The sequence below is a fragment of the Oncorhynchus nerka genome, linkage group LG26 (assembly GCF_034236695.1).
Source record: "Oncorhynchus nerka isolate Pitt River linkage group LG26, Oner_Uvic_2.0, whole genome shotgun sequence".
NCBI classification, from domain to species: Eukaryota; Metazoa; Chordata; class Actinopteri; order Salmoniformes; family Salmonidae; genus Oncorhynchus; species Oncorhynchus nerka.
In genome coordinates, this window is record NC_088421.1 from 17,256,871 (window position 1) to 17,277,138 (window position 20,268).

Here is a 20,268-nt window from a genome sequence, read left to right on the forward strand (position 1 = left end):
GTACTTACAGTGAAATGCTTACTTTACAAGCCCTTAACCAACAAAGCAGTTTAAAGAAAAATACCTCAAAAATAAATTAAAGTAAAAAATAATTAAAGAGCAGCAGTAAAATAACTATAGCGAGGCTTTTTACAGAGGGTACCGGTACAGAGTAAATGTGCGGTGGGCACTGGTTACTATTTCATTTATCTTGATATGACACTCCAGTCCCTGACATACTAACAGTCATGCAACAAGCAACTTTTTTTTTATGAAACAAGGCAGTATTTCTTGACTTTTTTGAAAATCTGTATAAAATGTTACTTGTGTTTACAAAATGTAACTAAAGTATTTATACTTGAGGTCAGTTTCATACCGTCTAACAACTGGATTTTTTTCACACAAACATGAGAATATTAATTTGTAATTAGTGATCTTCTAAATTATTATTGTGTAATTCACATCCTGATGGTAGGTATGGCGTAACATCTGGGGATAGCCAGAACATTAATAATGTTGTTCAGATGGGGCGGGCTCATATATAAAGTAAGATATCATTAAATATTTATTAGGGTGAATCTCTTTGGATAGGCTCTTTTTTTAAAGAAAATATTTGGGCGGAGTCAATGCAAATTTCAAGAAAGCTTCTGATCGTTGACGTACTATCAGGCCACGGTAAATGTGGAATTTCTATTGGACAATGGTGCCTGGTCTCACGACAACAACAGCAAGGATTAAGCCAATCAGGAGTCGTCCTGGTTCACAAACGCTGTTTGTAAATGACGTAAGTAGTGGAAACAAGATGGCGACGTCTGTAATTCTAAATGAGTTTATCTAAATAGAAATCGGCCTCTGGGGCATTGTTGAGGTGTTTCCTGTCCTCTGATAGTTTAATAAACTTAGAGCTAAGATAAAGTGACGTTATGCGTTGTTAACGCTTCAAAGATCTCTGGACATCTTGGTTATTTCCTTCAGCAACCTCCGGTTAAAGCCGGGGAGGCGAAGTTCTGAATTTTATTATGGACAGTAACGTTAGTGGGGAGTACATCTCGACCATGGAAAATATGGATCCGACTTTGTCAGAACTAGGGGACGAATTTACACTGGGCGACATCGATGGTGAGTTACTATTTATGTCATAATTGATGAGAGAATATGGAATTATTTTGTGTGTTTGTCCACGAAAGTTTGTGTCCTATTTCTGCTTTCTGACAGTATTGTGTGTCGTCGTCGCGGTAAGGCCGGGAGTGGTGATTTGTATCATGTGTCAAGCAAGCCCGCTTGTTGATAGTCAATTGGTTACAATTACATATAGGTACTGTATTTAGACTAGCTAATTATGGTGCACATCACATTAAAGGAGTATATAAATAATGATATACTTTCTGTCTGTGTCATATTGACAGTAGGACAGTGTCGTCAACCAGGAAACTATTGTGGATGCCATAGGATTGGAACTTGTTCACCCTTTATTTTGGGGCGTTGCATAGGATACTTACATACACAGCACTCCACAATTTTACAGTTCTAAATAATAGTTTGCTTAAATGATTCTGCGTCACTGATTTAATAATGCAATCGCATTTTACATCAGTGAAGATTCAAGCATATTTTAAATGGGTGGTTGGCCTACAGAACAGTGGTCATGCAACAGTTTAGTGTGTGCGTGTGAATAAACAACTCCTCAAATGTAACTGAGTGTGACTCAACTGTGAGCTGTGTCATTCAATTACCTGTAGGCAAAAAGTTCCTTATACTTTCCCAATGGCTTATTAGCCTAGTTTTACTTGTTTCCTATTTATCTATATTCTTCATTACATTTTGTTCTGAGATGTTTTTTTGTCATGCTTGTCTACCCCTCTCCTGGCTGTCATACCATTGAGGGTTTGTTCATCAATAATGGAGAAAAAAGTGACTCACAATGTCTACTGGCTCATCATTAATACCCCTTCTGTTTTTTGACTGGAAAACATGTCTGCTTCACCCTGTTCATTCATAGGCTCAGCACATTGACTCAGTATGGAGATAACATCACCATTCCCATCTTATCAAAACAGCAGTTTTACCCTTGGCACACTGTGAAAGGATGGAGCTTTGGACACATAATTGACCAGCGTAGGTCACCAGATTCCAATTACTGAATGCTAAGTCACCGAAATGATGTGACGCTGTCATACAATATGGGATAAATGGGACCCATTGCAGTGCAGGAACTAAGAGAACCCGGGGACTATGCTATGTAATCCCTCTTTAGTGTTAAAAAGAGAAGTATGCAAAGAGTTGATTTGGGTATAACAAAAATAATGTGAAAAGGAGAACGTTGTGTATGAGTCTAACTCAATTTAGTCTTAAAATTATTTATGAAAAATGTACTCCTCCCCACAATAAAGGTCTGGTAAGTTGAATTGGTCAGATGTTATACCTATGTAAAGGAAAACATATCGGTAAATTGGAAATGATTGGGTAGCAATTGAAACTTTTTAAAAAGGGTACCCAGATGTAGTCTAAAGCTCTTAAATAGTTTGATGGTGGGCGACTCTGTATAATTTTTTGTTTGCCTCTATAGGTTAGAAACTAATTTGTGTTTTAATGATACCTTTATATGAGATCTAAGCTATTTAAGTATTGGAACTAAGGATCCCCTCAGAAGGTCTCTGCATAGCCGTATCTATCCTGCTGTTCTTGAAATATAGTGTGTCAAGGCTTGGAAAATAATTCAATATGATGTTTGTTTCCAACATTAGGGCTGTTTTCCTAAATAAGTTAAATCCGCTATGTGTTTTGTTTCCTTGCCACAATACTAAGGAGTGATACTGGTATCATCCTGGCCCTACTAACTAGACTTTTCTCCCCACTATTCCCAATGCAATAGCTGCTCTGGTTACATAACCTATTTTCTCTGCTCTGAGCAGCCCTAGGAAACTGTCCCAGTTTTGACAGTTTTAGTTCTTTGTGTCACAATTGGCTTGGGGCTCTGTTATTTTGTATCTCTGAATGCAAAACCCCTGTGGAGCCTGTGCGCATGTGAGTCTGTCTTTGGTGTGGTCGATGAAGCAGACAATTCTAATAAATGATTAATATTAGACTAGCCACTTATTATTTTTTTCCAAGCCTTTTCGATTGTGAGATGGACCCTATAAGCCATTTCTTCATCAATCGACCCATAATGTTATTACAGTAATGTTACTCTACAGTAATGTTATTATTTATTTAATAAACTTTTATTTATTCAGGGGAGGCCAATTTGAGGCCAGGGTCTCATTCCCAATGGTGGCCTGAAAACAAACTACTCACATGAAAATTCAATGCTAGCATGCTAGTAGATACCCATAGACTTCAAGTCATTACTACCTCTAACTTCCTTCATACTGGACACAGAGACATGCAAATGGTATCCTTGAGTTCATCTGACTCTGGGGAAGTAGGTAAAGGTCATCATTGCCAAAATCCCGAAGTATTCCTTTAACAGAAGTGAGATGTTGGAAGCTTGTGCAGAATAGCTTTGTAAACGAAAAGGAGAAATGAAGTGAATTACGGAATTGAGGTCCAGCTGACCTTCTGATAAAGGATGCAGTGATATTAAACCTGTCACCGGTGATAAAGCGAAGCAGGCTATGGTACACTGCATCCAAGGGTTTTAGAGTTGTGGCTGCTGCGTTTTGATAAATGGTGTCCCCATAATCATAAATGGGAGGACGATGCATTTATTGGCCTAGGTGTCTAGCCTTTCTTTATCGCAAGTGTGAGTTCAAGGTTGCAGCCCCTCATTGATAAAAGTGTGAATATTCTTTAACCCTGAATCTTCTAGCAACGTTGTCTATACATAGGTCCCTACAGGACACTTTTTCCTCCTGTCACAGTGGAATCTATAAGACCATGCCATTTGTCAGGGCTAGTCGTTGGAAGGCTTTCCTCAAAGCATTAGCTGGTGCTCTCTTCCTTGACTCAATGCCGGAACAGTAGCAGTGTATCAAACCAAGGCCACCACTCCATAAACCTCTTAATTCCTTCAGTGACCTTGCCCTGGCAGTAAACAGCATTGTCACTGTTGTAAATCTCTACTGAAGGTCACTGTGGATTCTCCTCTTTCCTGTGATCTCTTCACTCAAGGCCAATTTCTAATGCAGGTTAATAATCTGCAGTGCCTTCAGAAAGTATTCACACACCTTGACTATTTCCACTGTTTGTTTTATTACAGCCTGACATTTTTTTCAGTTTTGTCCTCGATTTTAGAATTTAAAATCGAGGACAAAACTGAAAAAAATGTCAGATGAAACTCCAGTTCCTCACAATAAAATGACAGTTCTTAATAAAGATTGTTTTAAAAAACTCTATACGACATTAAAAATAATCATTTTGGGCAGTGCTAGGAGCTCCAGGTCCAGCTCCTTAAGGCAGGCCTTTGAAGGCGTTAGAAAAGTCTCTAGTTGTGACAGGTTGTACGGCCCAGTACATCACTGGGGCCAAGCTTCCTGAAATCCAGGGCCTATATACTAGGCGGTGTCAGAGGAAGTACCAAAAATTGTCAGACTCCAGTCACCCAAGTCATAGACTGTTCTCTCTGCTACCCCACAGCAAGCGGTACAGGAGCGTCAAGTCTAGGACCAAAAGTCTCCTTAACAGCTTCTACCCCCAAGCCATAAGACTGCTGAACAACTAATCAAATGGCCACCAGACTATTTACATTGACCCCTCTCCCTATTTACACTGCTACTCACTGTTTATCTATGCATAGTCACTTTACCTCTACTAATCTGTACCCCTGCACATTTAACTTGGTATCCCCTGTATATCACCTCTTTATTGTTATGTGCATTTATTGTGTTACTTTTTGATTTACTTTAGTTTATTTAGTAAATATTTTATTAACTCTGTAGTTCTTGAACTGCGTTGTTGGTTAAGTTGTATTTGGCACTTGTGACAAATAAAATTAGATTTGGCTGCAACAATGAAGCCCTACCTCACTAGAGGGCCATATTAACCAATGGATTATGTCTAAACCAAAGTCAAATTTGTTGTCTAGTCAATTAATTGCCATTGCACATGATTTTATGTCTAAGAATAAAGTGCATTTTAGCTCACCCACAACCAGAGACTCATGAACCCCTTGAATTATTCTCTCTCCTCAGAGATGCTCCAGTTCGTCAGCAACCAGGTGGGGGACTTCCCCGACCTCTTTGAGGACCAGATGGCCTCTGCGGGCTCCCTACAGAACGGTGCTGGGGCCACCCCACGCCCACCCCCTCAAGCCCCACAGACACCCCAGACCACTACCACAGTTTACCAGAACAGCAACGTGACCCTGACCCCCACCCAAACACTGGCCCCCCAGTCCCTGCCCCTCACCCCACCACAGACCCCAGTCCAGACGTTCTCTTCAGGGCAGCATCATATCCGCCCCTCCCCTGCTCCAGCCCCGGCCCCAGATGCAGGCCATCCAGCCCCAGCCCCAGCAGCAACCCACCATCCAGGTCCACAGCCAGAGCATCCCCATGCAGACGCATAGCTTCCCTGTGCACACCCTGGTCCAGACCCACAACCAGGCTCTGCCCATCCAGACCCAGGCCCAGACGGTGATGATCACATCCAGTGGCGGCCAGTCCCGCTTTATCCAGAACCCTGTCATCTGCCACCAGAGTCCCACTACAAGCTTCCAAGGTTAGAGCAACTTTTTTTTCTTTTACTGAAAAGATTAGGTCACTGGAAAACGGTGGTTATTCATTAGAAATGCACTTAAAGATGTTTATCATGTGAAGATATTCAGAGTCCTACATGCTTTTCTATATGAATGGTGCTCTTTGACAATGTATCCATACTACATACCTCTCTTTTTTCCCCACAGTCCTCCAACCGCAGATGCAGAGCATAATGACATCACCACAGGTTCAACCCATGACCATCCAGCACCAGAGACTACTGCAGACGGGCCAGACCATCCAGACTCTCTCCACCGCGCCTACAGTCCACACCATGCAACAGCAGGTTCAACAGGTACCCGTGAGTATCAAGCTTCATACTTTACCATGTTTGAGTCCCTAATCAAAACTAGCTGCATCCAATCTTTATAAAGTCTCTCTAAATACGTGCAGATCCTAGCATGTTGTAACCATAGACCTTGTGTTGTGTATGGCATCACTGGTTGTAACTGATCCAGTGTCCCTGGTCTCTCTCAGCTTCTGGTCCACCAGCCTCAGATTCTGAAGACCGAGAATCTGGTTCTGACCACCCTGAAACCTGATGGGACACAGGTTCTGTCCACCATGCAGAACCCTGGGATCACCACCTTGACCCATCCTATCCAGACACAGACTCTACAGGTACCGGTAGGTCTCTATACTATCTGTCTGCTTCGCTCTCTCCCTTTCTATTCTCTCTGCTCAGGGTCTAATGGGGACGGTCACGAAGACTCAGATTAATCCTGAACTTGTACTTTAAATAGAGATGAGAAAATAATTCCATTGAACATGCTTCTCTGCTCTGTCCCCCTCAGTATCTTAACTGTTTCATATGTCAACACTGACTTTTACCTTAACTCGTCCCTCAGACTCTGATGGGCAGTAACATCCTGACCACTGTGCCTGTCATGATGGGGGGCGGAGACAAGCTGCCCATCAAACAGCTGTCGTCAGGCACCTCCCACTGTGTAGGTGGGAACAGGCAGGTGATGGACCACGGGATGGGAATGGTGATGGGTCCAGGGGGGGTGATGAAGGAGGGGGAGAGGAGAACCACCCACAACATCATTGAGAAGAGGTACCGCTCCTCCATCAATGACAAGATCCTGGAGCTGAGAGACCTGGTCATGGGCGGCGACGCCAAGGTCAGGAAAACCAAGTGATACAATAATCCAATATTGACTATCTTTGACCTTACAGGAACAGTGGGTTTTGCCTTATTTTGTGGTCCAAGTCCGATAGAAACTCAGAGGAGCATGCTAGAACAATTTGAATGTCAAACTTAATTAGGCTATATGCTAAACCACAGACACTTGGTATTTCCTAGAGTACTTCCTAGAGTACATAGAAGTCAGAGGAATGGACTTGTTCGTATAGGGCACTCACCAAATGTACACTGACACATTGCTAATGTGTTTGTACGCAGATGCACAAGTCAGGAGTGCTGAGGAAAGCCATCGACTACATCAAATACCTGCAGCAGGTCAACCACAAACTACGGCAGGAGAACCTGGCCCTCAAGATGAACAGCAAGAACAGTAAGTCCCCCATTTATTACTAGTTAATCCATCACAACTTCAGTTCATGTACGGGCCGGGCCGTAACATATTGGGCTCTCTCCCACTTCCTCTCTGTCAGAGTCAGTGGTGCTGTCTGACGATGTGGAGATGAAACCAGAGATGCTGATGATGTCACCTCCAGCCTCAGAGTCTGGATCAGGATCTCCTCGTGAGTTCTCTCCATACTGCATCGACTCCGAGCCTGGCAGTCCCTTACTGGACCATGAGCAGGTACTGTGATGATGATAGTCAAGGAACTGTAATGTTTTTGTTGTTGTGTGGAAATTGTTTGAATTGAATGTTGCAAAGGTTGAACACTTACATAGTAGTTGAACTATTCTCTCTCTCTCCCCTTCACTCAGGTGAAGAGTGAGCCTGGCTCACCCTCTTCCGTGGGAGTGATGGATCGCTCTCGTCTCCTCCTCTGCGCCCTCACCTTCTTCTGCCTCTCCCTCAACCCCCTGCCCTCTCTCCTGGGATCTGAGGCCCAGAGCAGCTCTGCCTTGACCTCTGTACACGGAGCCTCCAGGACACTGTTCTCATTACCCAGCCAGACCCAGAACTTTGGTCAGACCTTTAGTTTACTCTTACACTGACCATACAAGTCCTATTGCATGCATACATTCACGATAGGCTATTATAGTCAGTCAATATTTTTCTTAACAGTAGTAGTTCCCAGTAAGAGTTCCCGGTTGGGAGTTGTTTTGAGGATGTATTGGAGTATATGTATCTTATACTGACTCCTCCCTCTCTTTCCCACAGCGACCTGGCTTTGGTGCCTGTTGCCATGGTTGACGGTGTGGATTTTGAGCGGTGTTGGGGCAGTGTGGGGCTGTGTTAGGGTCCTCTACCTCTGGGAGCCTGTCACCCCCCTCCACTCGCCCAAATCAGTCTCCTTCTGGAGGCAGCGTAAACAAGCAGACCTACATCTCAACAGAGTGAGTTCACATCCCTTTATGTCTGTAGGATTTTCCCCTACCTTATTGTTTTTCTCTGTACCTGTGTTTGAGTATCTCTTAAACTGGTGCCCTGATTGGGTAAAACCATCTCTTATCTATAGGTACATCAATGCCAAGTTCCATAACTATTCATATAGATTTTCCCACCTCTCCACTCCTACAGGGTGACTATACAGCAGCCGTGGCCAGTTTGAAAACCTGCCTGTCAGTCTTGACCAGAGCCCTGCCCACCACCAGTTGGGACCTCCTCTTCTCCCTCTCCTGGAACCTAATTCGCTACTGTCTGCATCACCCCACCCCTCTGGGCTGGCTGGTTCGCCAGGTTGGTGAGAAGCACAAGGGAGAGGAGTCCAAGACCAGCTCCCGGGACGCAGCTCTGGTCTACCATAGGCTGAGCCAGCTGCAACTCACAGGTGACAACACTGAATAGTCTAGAACATTGAGCCTAGGTCAGTATCATTTGTCATTGTAAACACGACAACATAACACAGTAGTACCCCATCCTCTGTCTGGAACTTCTCTCTCTCTCTCTCTCTCTCTCTCTGTGTGTAGGGAAGCTTCCCCAGAGCAGTGGCCTGTGGGCTCTGTCTCTGTCTATGAGTGCCGTCAACCTCAGTGAGAGCGCCCAAAGCAAGATGGCCCCCACCCAGCAGGCCCATATCTATGTCACCGCGGCAACAGCTTTGCGCACTGTACTGGGCCACCACCTCTCCTGCCTGCCTGTGAGTGTCTCAGGGCATCCCTCCATCCTCCATTACTAATCCTCCACATCCCTCCATTACTGCTATGGTAATGATATCTCTGATACTATCCACACACTGTCATCTTTCCCTACATGTCTGTGTCCCAGGGTTACTTTTTGAGCTGTGCTGAGGGTGTGGCCAGCCAATCAGACTCCAAGCCCATCCCTGACTGTCTGCACTGGCTCTTCACCCCATTGGGCAGGCAGTTCTTCCTCAGCTGTGATTGGTCTGTGAAGTCCGAGAGCAGAGAGGGCGTGTACACTTCCCAGAGAGACCCAGGTATGAACAATAAAGTTGACGGAAGAGCTAATAGTGTATACAGAAATGCCCTCATGCAACAATTGGGCCTTTTAATTATTTTTTTCTCTTCCTTTAGCTGACCCCATCGCCCAGCTGCATCGTTGTTTCTGTGAGAAGCTGCTGGAGAGAGCTGTGCACTCCCTCATCCAGCCCCACACTGACACGGAGGCAGACAAGCCCAAGAACGACTCTGGGTAAGGCCAGGGTCCTCACAGTGCCCAGTCACTCTCCTGTTTACCTATGCAAATTGTTTACTTTACTTTCTTTTCTCTCTCTCTCAGGGAGTTCTCCAGTGCCTTGGAGTTTCTCCAGCTATTGAACAACTGCACAGAGGAGTCCTCCTCACCTCCCTTCCCAGCCCCACCTAATCACACCACCATGCCAGGTACTGGAATGCACACGTTAGTGTGAACCACACCATGTTCTGTGTGGGACAGATTTCTTTACAGATTTATCTCATCTTTGTTTCCTACGAGATGATCTGAGGCTGTGAATGTGTATAGATTTTATTCTTCTCATATGTATCTTGAACACTAAAGAAACTCTTTATGATTAACATAATTGACTTATTCAATATAACGTGAACATTTTTTGCTTGACCTCTCGATGCCACAGTTGAAGTCTAATGTTGTCATGTAATCTCTGCTTAGTGGCAGACCCAGTGAGTCGCTGGTGGGCATTGGTCCTAAAGGCTGCTGCCCATTGGCTGCAAGGAGATGATGTCGCTGTGAGGTCGCTGCTGGCAGAGGCAGAGCGCATGCCCAGAGCTCTCCATACCCTCGAGTCAGTATACTTTGTGTGTGTTTTATTAATCGTATGTACGAGATACACCTGGTATACAGTCGTGGCCAAAAGGTTTGAGAATGACACAAATCTGAATTTTTACAAAGTCTGCTGCCTCAGTTTGTATGATGGCAATTTGCATATACTCCAGAATGTTATAAAGAGTGATCAGATGAATTGCAATTCAGAGCTTGCTCAGGAATGGCAGCAGGCAGGTGTGAGTGCATCTGCACCCACGGTGAGGTGAAGACTTTTGGAGGATGGCCTGGTGTCAAGAAGGGCAGCAAAGAAGCCACTTCTCTCCAGGAGAAACATCAGGGACAGACTGATATTCTGCAAACGGTACAGGGATTGGACTGCTGAGGACTGGGCTAAAGTCATTTTATCTGATGAATCCCGTTTCCGATTGTTTGGGGCATCTGGAAAAAAGCTTGTCCGGAGAAGACAATGTGAGCACTACCATCAGTCCTGTGTCATGCCAACAGTAAAGCATCCTGAGACCATTCATGTGTGGGGTTGCTTCTCAGCCAAGGGAGTGGGATCACTCACAATTTTGCCTAAGAACACAGCCATGAATAAAGAATGGTACCAACACATCCTCCGAGAGCAACTTCTCCCAACCATCCAGGAACAGTTTGGTGACGAACAATGCCTTTTCCAGCATGATGGAGCACCTTGCCATAAGGCAAAAGTGATAAGTAAGTGTCTCAGGGAACAAAACATTGATATTTTGGGTCCATGGCCAAGAAACTCCCCAGACCTTAATCTCATTGAGAACTTGTGGTCAATCCTCAAGAGGCGGGTGGACAAACAAAACCCCACAAATTCTGGCAAACTCCAAGCATTGATTATGCAAGAATGGGCTGCCATCAGTCAGGATGTGGCCCAGAAGTTAATTGACAGCATGCCAGGGCAGATTGCAGAGGTCTTGAAAAAGAAGGGTCAACACTGCAAATATTGACTCTTTGCATCAACTTCACGTGACTGTCAATAAAAGCCTTTGACACTTATGAAATGCTTGTAATTATACTTCAGTTTTCCATAGTATGATCAAAACAAAACATCTAAAGACACTGAAACAGCAAACTTTGGAAATTAATATTTGTGTCATTCTCAAAACTTTTGGCCACGACTGTACACCGTCCAAAGAAATTGTTACTGGCAGGTTCCTTCTGGACAATACAACAACAATAAGAAATAATAAAAGATAAGAATTGGAATATAAAGTAAATGGCTCAGTAGAATAGAATAAACATTTTAGCACAAGTATAATACAGGAAGGTACAATTTAGTGTCCATTATTTATACATGTTTGGGGAAGGGGGGGTTAGGGGGCAAGTGTTTAAATTATGCAGTATTTAGTAATCTTAATAAGAGTCTGGTAACATCAGTTGTGCTAAGGTGTGGAGTATAAGAGCAGGTGGTCTCTGAGCCTGTTGGTATCAGACCTCATGCTCTGATACCGTCTGCCTGACAGTAACGTAGTGAACAGCTCGTGGCTGGAGTATGTGGGGTCCTTGATGATGTTGCGGGTCTTCTTCATGCACCGTTTTCAGTAGACTTCTTGGAAGTGTGGGAGCAGGGTCCCAGTCATGTGTATGTAAAGGACATTAGAAGCATTGCCATAATCCTATGTTGTTTTCCCTGTCGTCCTGCAGTCATCCATTGCCCAAGGCTGTGCTGCTGCTGTGTAAGGCGGTGCAGCTGAGCCTGTCTCCTCTGAAGGGAGAGGGGGCGGTGGCCTGTCTGTCTCACTGCGACAGGGCCAGCAGCTACCTGCGCACCAGCATCTCTGTTCCCCTGTCCGCCCAGTCTGGCAACTGGCTCAACAAGGTACTCTCCCAAAATGCGGGTGTTTGGGATGCAAGTGAAAATATGCACTCTCTGTGATTTCTATTTGAACCAACTCTAACCTTTGTGTATATACATGCAGTAAAGGTTGTAATGGAGTTTGGTTGATTCACAGTGTTCATTGGTCATATTACACACACACACACACCATGAACAAACATATACTGCACATGGTGACCGTTGCATGGGTGCTCGTTTGATTCACAAAAGCACAGGTACAAGCTGACTCTAGCTAGGTATAGTAGTAGTGCGTGGGTGGTAGGGGGTGGCTGTGGTGCATTGTAGTTGCATTGCATGATCCTGCAGCCCAGTGCAATGTGTCTGCAGTGCAGTACAGAGGCCTCCCAAATCTGCAGGCACCTGCAACATACCATATCCAGGTCGAGACACTGCTTACGGTGGATGTACTGTCCCATATGCCTCTATTAGTTTCCATAACTCATTGTGTAGTCATTTATTACGTAGTTCAACAGTTTATTTATATTTTTTATGTCTGCCTTACTGTTGTCTTTCCTATAACAAGGGGGTGGAGCTCCTGGTCTGTGACCTCTTGCTGACCCTCAGGACCAGCCTATGGCAAAGAGGAAGCGGCAGCAATGGGGAGCCAGGCCCCGCCCCTAGCTCCCAATTGGCGGGATTCCAGCGGGACCTGAGTTCGTTGCGAAGGCTGGGCCAATGTTACAGACAGGCACAACACAAGGTAACTAGGGCTTCAGACCTGCTGGATTATTTATGGATTATTCATGGCTATCTGTGGTGTAATTACGTATGTTCCCTCTCTTGTCCTCTCCCAGGTGTTCCTGCATGAGACCACAGTGAGGCTGATGGCTGGAGCCAGTCCCACCCGTACACACCAGCTACTGGAGCACAGCCTCCGACGCAGGACCAACAACCCTGGGTACACCACGGGTAAGGACACCCACACTTCAATTATTATCATGAATGATACCATTTGAAGTTGATATCAAATGTGTTTTTATGTCAAATGAAAACAAATTTAGTGCTTTCCAACTGTACTGACCTTCTCTCTTTACTTTTTCCTCCTCCCCTCTTCTCCTCCTCCACCCTGCAGCAGAGGGTGACTGTGTTCTGGGTGAGCGTGAAAGGGCTCATGCCATCCTGCTGGCGTGCCGCCACCTACCCTTACCCCTGCTGACCCCACCAGGGCACCGCGCCCGCCTGCTGGCCGAGGCCAAGCGCACCCTTGAGCGTGTGGGCGACCGCCGCTCCCTACAGGACTGCCAGCAGATCCTGCTCCGCCTCAGCGGGGGCACCACCATCGCGGCCTCCTGATGATTCTCCCTTAGACAGATCTCGGCTCAGTTAGACTCACACACATTAACGCTGACTTGTGATCTACTCACTCAGAGTCCTGATCAGTGGTCAGTGATAAGTTATTCTCCACCACATATTAGAAATTAGCCCACTCATACAGATCCCAGAACAGTCACCTAGCCCTATAGACATAGCACTAATAAATTACTAGTCAGCCATTTCCACACAGCATCTAATAGTCAACTACGCCAACAGTCGTATCTCATGGACATATCACAGTACAGGAGAGACACCAAAAGGGACCTTCAATCTTCACACTGCCAGCCTGAACATTGACTACGGTTAACATTCTGGCAGTGTCATATTTACTGTCACACAGGCCTAACACACCCCCATATCCTCACAGAAGGAGAATGTATATAATGCAGCCCATACACCGGACCACTGCACATGGTTTCTCACATGCTCACTGGTATAATGCTAACACTGTAATGTTGCTAACACTGCTTAGCGTAGAGAGAATCTGCTTATAGGCCCCAAAGGGAAAAAGGGTCCAAATGGCTGCCATTGGGTCTCATCCACATACAATTCAGTCTCTCTCTTTGGTTGGCTAATTAGCCAACAGCTATTTTGAGTTTTGCCCCGCGATGAATGGACCTTCATCCACAAGAGGTTGTGCTCGTTGTGTCTTAAGCTTTTTTACAGAGCTGTAATGTCACAGGTAGATGACGGGCTGCACATGCACTGGCATTCCACAAGTTCTAGATGCTAAATGCTAAAATGTCATGTACGTCCAAGCTTCACAATGATACATTTAAAATGTATGTATTTTTGACAGCCCAATACAATAGTTCAATGCAAGGAGACCGACTGTGGCTTCAGTGCATTCTAGCTATGATAGTCACCCTCTAGCCTCTACTGTACAATTCAAAATAACTTGCTTCTCACAGTACAGTGCAGAGTAGTATCTATTTATATCTACCTCATTGACTGTACAATGCCAGTGTACTCAAGCGCAATATACTGTAGTACCACACCAGTTGGCATGGTGACAGTTGACAGTAGTCATACAGTACACAGAGCAGCTTTATTTAGACTCAGCAGTGCAATATTAATGGGCCAGCACTGTAAAAGTGCCATTCATTTTTCAACAAGAAAAAAGGTTAATGGATTGGAGCATCACCCTAAATGGAAAATCAAAGCCCAATTCTTTACAGGTTACACACACACACACACACACACATATATATATATATATGCGCAGTCAGTCGCATTCACAGTATCACATTTGTGATTGTATATAGATTGTACATTCTGTAGCCATGTAGAGACAGCTGTCTTGAATAGAATGAAGCAGGATGTTCTTATGTATGTGAGAGGGGAGAATAATGGGTAGAAAGAAGGTATCATCAACTCTGTAGGAAGGTTAAATGGTTTGTGTATTGGCCACCAGCCCGGGGCCGGAGTGAGTTGACTGTTATTGACCAAACAGTTCGGTCACTGTCACTAGTAAGGTTGATTCTGACCAATCTGATTGGGAAGCTCTCGAGCATAATGGCCTTGATGTAGTTAACAATTATTTTGTTATGTTTTCAGTGTCAGAACTATCATTGTGGAATCTGTCCAATTGCTTTTAACTGTATTGTCTGTTGGCTAGACTTTGTCACTTTCGTCATTCTCATCTTTGTGTTCTGATTTTCTTATTTAATGGCTGTAATATTATACATGCTCAGTTTTTTTTTTTTTGAGCAATCTTGTTTCCTTATTGTTTTATATTGTCAAGGCAACCTAGGGATATAAACTGCTGGAGTGACTTTTTTTTTAAATAATATTTTATGCAGTAATGTTGTCCAAGTAATTAGTATGGCAGTTTTATAGGTCATCAATATTTGTCACATTGTAGTGTTTTTGACATGAACTCCAATGCACAGATGTGTTTATACACTTTACCCTAATATGAGAAAGACCTACTGCATGTCTTCCAGTTCAACCCAGCTATATTCACCGCTGTATGGTGTCAATTTACCCAACCATGTCCCTTTGTATCTGCACCGTTATTTCAGATTGAATTGATCAGACTGGTTAGTGTGGGCTAGTACGTGCTGCACAACCAACCATCTACAGCCAATGGATTTACTACGATTTCTAATGTTACAAAATATCTCATCTAATGTTTTCTCCTCTATGTATTGTTTTCTGGATTTCTATGTATGATTTAGTTTTTTAATAAAAGATTGCCATGGACAGAATGTGTGTGTTCGTGTCTTATTTTAAATCGCTATAAATGCCAAGCAGTAGGGATGCTACAGTAAAAAGGATGTTGCCAAAACAAGGTGTTTTTAGACGGAACACTGTTAAAGCAATGTTAGTGTTCTGCATTACGCTCACACACACATCTTGATCCTTATTTAGGTGTTTCACTGGAACTAGCGAATGGGCTGGTCAACAAAACTACATTGGTTTTGTTTATCCACCTGAAGGTGGGGGAAGAAGACCACCCACACTTTACTGGTCTCTATTCCTGCTTAGCTAGTTGCTGGTTCTTTCTCTCTGCCCCTCGGCTCCCTCTTCCTGTCCCTGGCCTTATTATTGAGCTCATGATGTATGTGCCCTCCTTTTCTGTCTCCATCTCCCCTTGCTGAAATATTTTCTTTGACTTGGGCTGAATAGTGGTGTCTTACAGCCACTCCCCACAGTAGAAATAACTATTGTGTCTCCAGACTCACTCTCTGTATTAATCTGTAGGAATGTCACAGCAGACTATGGCTCCCAGTATTTGACTACCCGGTTTCATGTTCAGAGTGGAATGTGGTCTCTGTTTGAAACTTGCACAGCTACATTGGTCACACTGCTCTGGTGTAGGCAGTGTCCACCAAACCGATTATTCCACCCTGGTAGGCTTTGGTTTCAACAGTGTTACATTTTTGATAGCAGCCAATTGCTTTTTGTATTTTCAACACATTGTCCATAAATATCGTTGCAATATTAAAGTTGTACACTTATCAATGTTTAATGTATGCACGGCAATGTTATTTTACTTGCATCAGAATTCTGAATAACTAACATTTAATTTCGATGCACTTTTTTCAATTACTCTTCTAGAACTGGGCATTGGAGAGAATGGCCACAATTTCAAAGAACCAAAGTGCTTGGGAGGTTGTCCCAGTCGGACCACATTGTATGATGCACATACAAAGCAGGATATTCTGAAGCAAAAAGCCAGCTGAAAAACAAGCTCACGTGTTCTCAAAATGAAAAACTTGAAGAACTGGAACAAAAAGGAAAAAGGGAAGCATGATAAATTTAAACCTGGATCTAAGAAAAGAGAAAAATGTGTGGTCATGTTCAACGATAACGAGCGACAGTGAGTTTGGCATATTATAAACAGCACAGGAGTCCCAACGCATAGCAAGCTAACGTTAGCTAACTATAGAGCATCTCTGGCTAAACTAGCTAGATTGCTAGGTAGGTCTCATTTACATGGTCAGCTTGTATGATATGCCTTCATCGTTGATAGAGAATCATAAGCCACATCATCCTGCCTCTCTGTCTTTGAGAAATGTGTTTAGTACACCTCTAATTGGTTTGCCAAGTTCTCATTAATCCTGTCAGAAGTTAAGTATTGGTGAATACAAGAAAGTGACGACAAGTGACTTGTCATGAATGTACTCATCTGTTTGACTTATCGTATCTCCTGCAGGGATTATCTGACAGGATTCCACAAGAGAAAGGTGGAGAGGAGGAAAGCAGCAGTGGTGGAAATCCAGAACAAGATAAAGGAGGAGCAGAAGAGAGTCAAAGAAGCGGTAAACACCGGCTAAGAGAAGGCACAATATTTAATTTAAGTGTTAAGTAGACATGGTGTGTAAAACTTGTCACTTTAGTAGCGTTTTTGATGAAGGGAATACTAACAATGTGGACAGAAGGGGGCACGAATCATCGTCTGCTAAATGACTTAAATGTAAATGTAAATGTAATTCCAGAGACACAAGGAGTATTTGAAGTTGCTGCAGGAAAGAAAAGAGGCTCTCGGTGAGTTTGAGCGAAATAATCAAACATGTCAGCCAAGCTTGACAGAATATTGTTGGATGCCTTCACTTGCCCTTATCTGCGATTTCAGGTTTAACCAGAAGTAAACATGTAGTGTGAATCCATTTCATCTGATTACTTACTCTTATTGTTATGGTCAATTCTCCACAGATGAGGATGATGATGATGAAGAAGATGAATTGGAGGATGTGATAACGGGCACAACCGAGTCTGTACAGTACGATCACCCCAACCATACTGTTACCGTAACAACCATCAGTGACCTTGACCTCACAGGGGCCAGCCTCTTTGCACCAGCAACCAATCAGGTAAAGCGTTTGTTTCAGATTTCCACGTCCCTTGTGTTTTGAAATAGTTTCTCTGAAAGATATTCAAACTGTACATTTTCTTTTGAAGGTTACTGAGGATGGTGAGGATGAGGTGGTGGAGGAGCAGGAGAAAATGGGCGCTATGCCAAAGAAGTCTGGGAATCCCATCCTCAATAAAAAGTATGTTGTGTTTATCTTCACTCACATTTAATGAAAAACACTTGTACTCTTTCCTTGTCAATAATTTAAAAATATTTGAATGCACAATTTGTGGCTTCATATCCTAAAAAATGAAAATGTGTCATTTGACGTGTCTATCAATAACATTTATGTGTTATTGATAATGGTCATAATCACTGGAGGATTTTAAAAAGCGGGTAATGATTTATGCAAATTGCATTATTCCTCAACAACTGTGCTATATGCCCTGCTAATGAATAGTAATGAGCCCCCTAGTCCTGTTCTATTCTCATTCTTTATTCAGTTCTGACAGCTAATTTAGTCTAATATGATGCCTATATAACAATATGAGCACTGTGGTGGCAAGTTATTCTCACACGTTATTATCCCCCCTCCTCCCTCTCTGCAGAATCTGCTCACTGAATGCCTCGCTCCACGCTCACCAGACGCAGCGGAAGGGAAGCAGGAAAGGGAAGCAGGAAGGCAAAGGACGAGGCCGGCCAACAGACAAGAAGCCAGGTGCCACAGACAAGAAAGGCAGAATTGAGAAGAACAGAGTTGGGAGGACCAGCAAGAAGCAAAGACGCAGACTGACTGGGAAGAGGGTACATCACAAGGACTGAGAGTTATGAAAAAATAGATTCGCAGTGTAAGGGTCTGTCTGGCCTCTTTGTTTGATCAGGATCTTAAGCAGCCATGATAGACATTTAGAGTTTGTATGGTACCAGTTTGGAAAGTCTACGGAGCAAACAAAATCACAAACTGCACATATTCATTCTCATTGAAAGCCAATGTCTGCTCGATCCAGAGCGGCCGTTTCAAACACTGTTTTGTTTTAACCAATTGGACACGACCTGTCTGTTTCCTTTGTTAGGCTCTCTCCTTTCTACATGTTTGTTTATATGCTAACTGCTTTGGTAATGTTGTATTTCATACAATGTGTATATGCTCAAAGTTTGATTAAAAGAAAAGAATATATACGAATCACTTGCTTTAATATTTTTGTGGCGTTTATATCCTTGTATAAACCTATAGTTTGTGAATCCCTCTAGTTCTATAGCCTATTGTTTGATAGGAAACCTGACTCCTCAGTCAACATCCTTTTCAGAGCATCAGAGAATAGATCTTTACGTGTGTATTTCTAGACATAGTACCCCTATGCCCTCATTTGTTTGATTGATTTCAAGAAATGCTGTATAATCAAGGATTTTAATGTATGCTATTCTCATACCTTAGCAGTGTTAATTTATTTACACTAACCTGAGCTATCGCGGGCCATCTGTCACAAGCAGTTCATTTTGCTTTCTAAAGCTCATGATATCTAATACAACCTTCAATAGAGTAACTGTCATGCTACTGACTCCATATTGGTTCTAGATCTGGCAGACTGATAGGTTCTCTGTAAAGTTAAGCAGAGCCAACATGGCAGTCAGAAGTGCATCAGTTTCATCCATTGTCGGAACAGCCAATCAGATCCATGTAAGAGTAAGAGCCTCAGGGGGATTGTGAACAGAGGAAGAGGCATGTGCCGGGGGTCTGATGGACAGTATAGTATCTTTCTCTAAATGGCATATTCTCAGTTTAACTGACTGCTGAGGACTCTTCTGTCAGGTATCGTTGAAAACCTCTTCCTCACAAATTCAGAAGAGAATAATTCAATGGAAAATAATATACATTAAGAAATCTAGCAATGAATTATTCAAGACTTTGACTTGTATTTAGATTTTCATTGCTGAAATGTTTTTAAATTGGGATGTTACCAAGTGCTTTCAGTGACGTTTAGTAATGATATAATATGCTGGAAATAGTTCTATCATCTTCCTTTCTGTATTGTGTTTCACTATATCCTCTTGTGTAATTAGTTTTCACTTAGCTTACCTGTTCCGTTTTATCACACTAACCATGAAATAATGACCCTTGTGGATCAAATATGCTACAGCATTTGTTCCAGCTCGACTACAGCTACGCTGCAATAATATCCCATCAATGTCTTACACGGTGTACATTTCATATAAATGTTGAAAGGGTTTTAGCTGTTTTTTTCTCCTCATGGACTACTGTATATTCTTTTGAAATCCACAATTTTCCCTGAAGTACTACGGGTACTACTGTTTTACTACAACCACCTTTTCTACTTTGTGGTGTTTTAGGCTCATTATTAAATACTGTGTTTGGTTTTATCTGCCTTTACAGCCTGTGTTGTTCCTCAGTGTTCTCCGAGGGGTGCGATGAGTGAGCGCCTGCCACCTCCTGCCGCACCATGCCCCTCTCCGGCGATGACCTTATCTGTCCCAAGTTTCAGCCCAACATCTTCGACTCCTCCCGCTGCCACGACTGCCTGCGCCAGAAGCACCTACACTCGGGCACGAGTACAGGCACGGGTACAGGCACGGGTACAGCCGAAACACCACAGCAGAGCCTCACAGTGGAGAAGGAGCCAGGGCAAGCCACTGTACCTTTACCAGCACCACAGGCAGTAGAGAGGGATACCAGTGCCAAGACAGAGGGAGAGGGGACTAGAAGAGTGGTGAGTGATTATCTGGGCCTATACAGACAGGTGGAAGGTAAGATATGGGGTCAGGGCAGGGGCAGATATACATTGAGGT

General features: G+C 43.5%; 2 protein-coding genes across 2 annotated transcripts; both read left to right on the plus strand.

Annotated features, from left to right (window-relative positions):
• The first annotated feature begins 753 nt into the window (after positions 1-753).
• LOC115110501 (sterol regulatory element-binding protein 2-like) lies at positions 754-15,373 on the plus strand. The gene is given in 20 exon segments (XM_029636219.2): positions 754-1,098; positions 5,109-5,376; positions 5,378-5,637; positions 5,822-5,976; positions 6,153-6,296; positions 6,524-6,799; positions 7,081-7,192; positions 7,293-7,444; positions 7,576-7,780; positions 7,976-8,151; positions 8,336-8,585; positions 8,725-8,894; positions 9,023-9,194; positions 9,292-9,409; positions 9,497-9,600; positions 9,866-9,998; positions 11,657-11,831; positions 12,373-12,549; positions 12,644-12,758; positions 12,922-15,373. Coding segments are annotated over 20 exon segments (3,483 nt in total). The 5' UTR covers positions 754-998; the 3' UTR covers positions 13,143-15,373.
• Positions 15,374-16,305: 932 nt separating this feature from the next.
• On the plus strand, positions 16,306-18,646 carry LOC115109899 (nucleolar protein 12-like). The gene is made up of 6 exons (XM_029635150.2): positions 16,306-16,488; positions 16,825-16,930; positions 17,108-17,156; positions 17,325-17,482; positions 17,571-17,662; positions 18,072-18,646. The coding sequence occupies exons 1-6, from the start codon at positions 16,376-16,378 to the stop codon at positions 18,283-18,285; spliced, it is 732 nt and encodes a 243-aa protein (XP_029491010.1). The 5' UTR covers positions 16,306-16,375; the 3' UTR covers positions 18,286-18,646.
• The last annotated feature ends 1,622 nt before the right edge of the window (positions 18,647-20,268 follow it).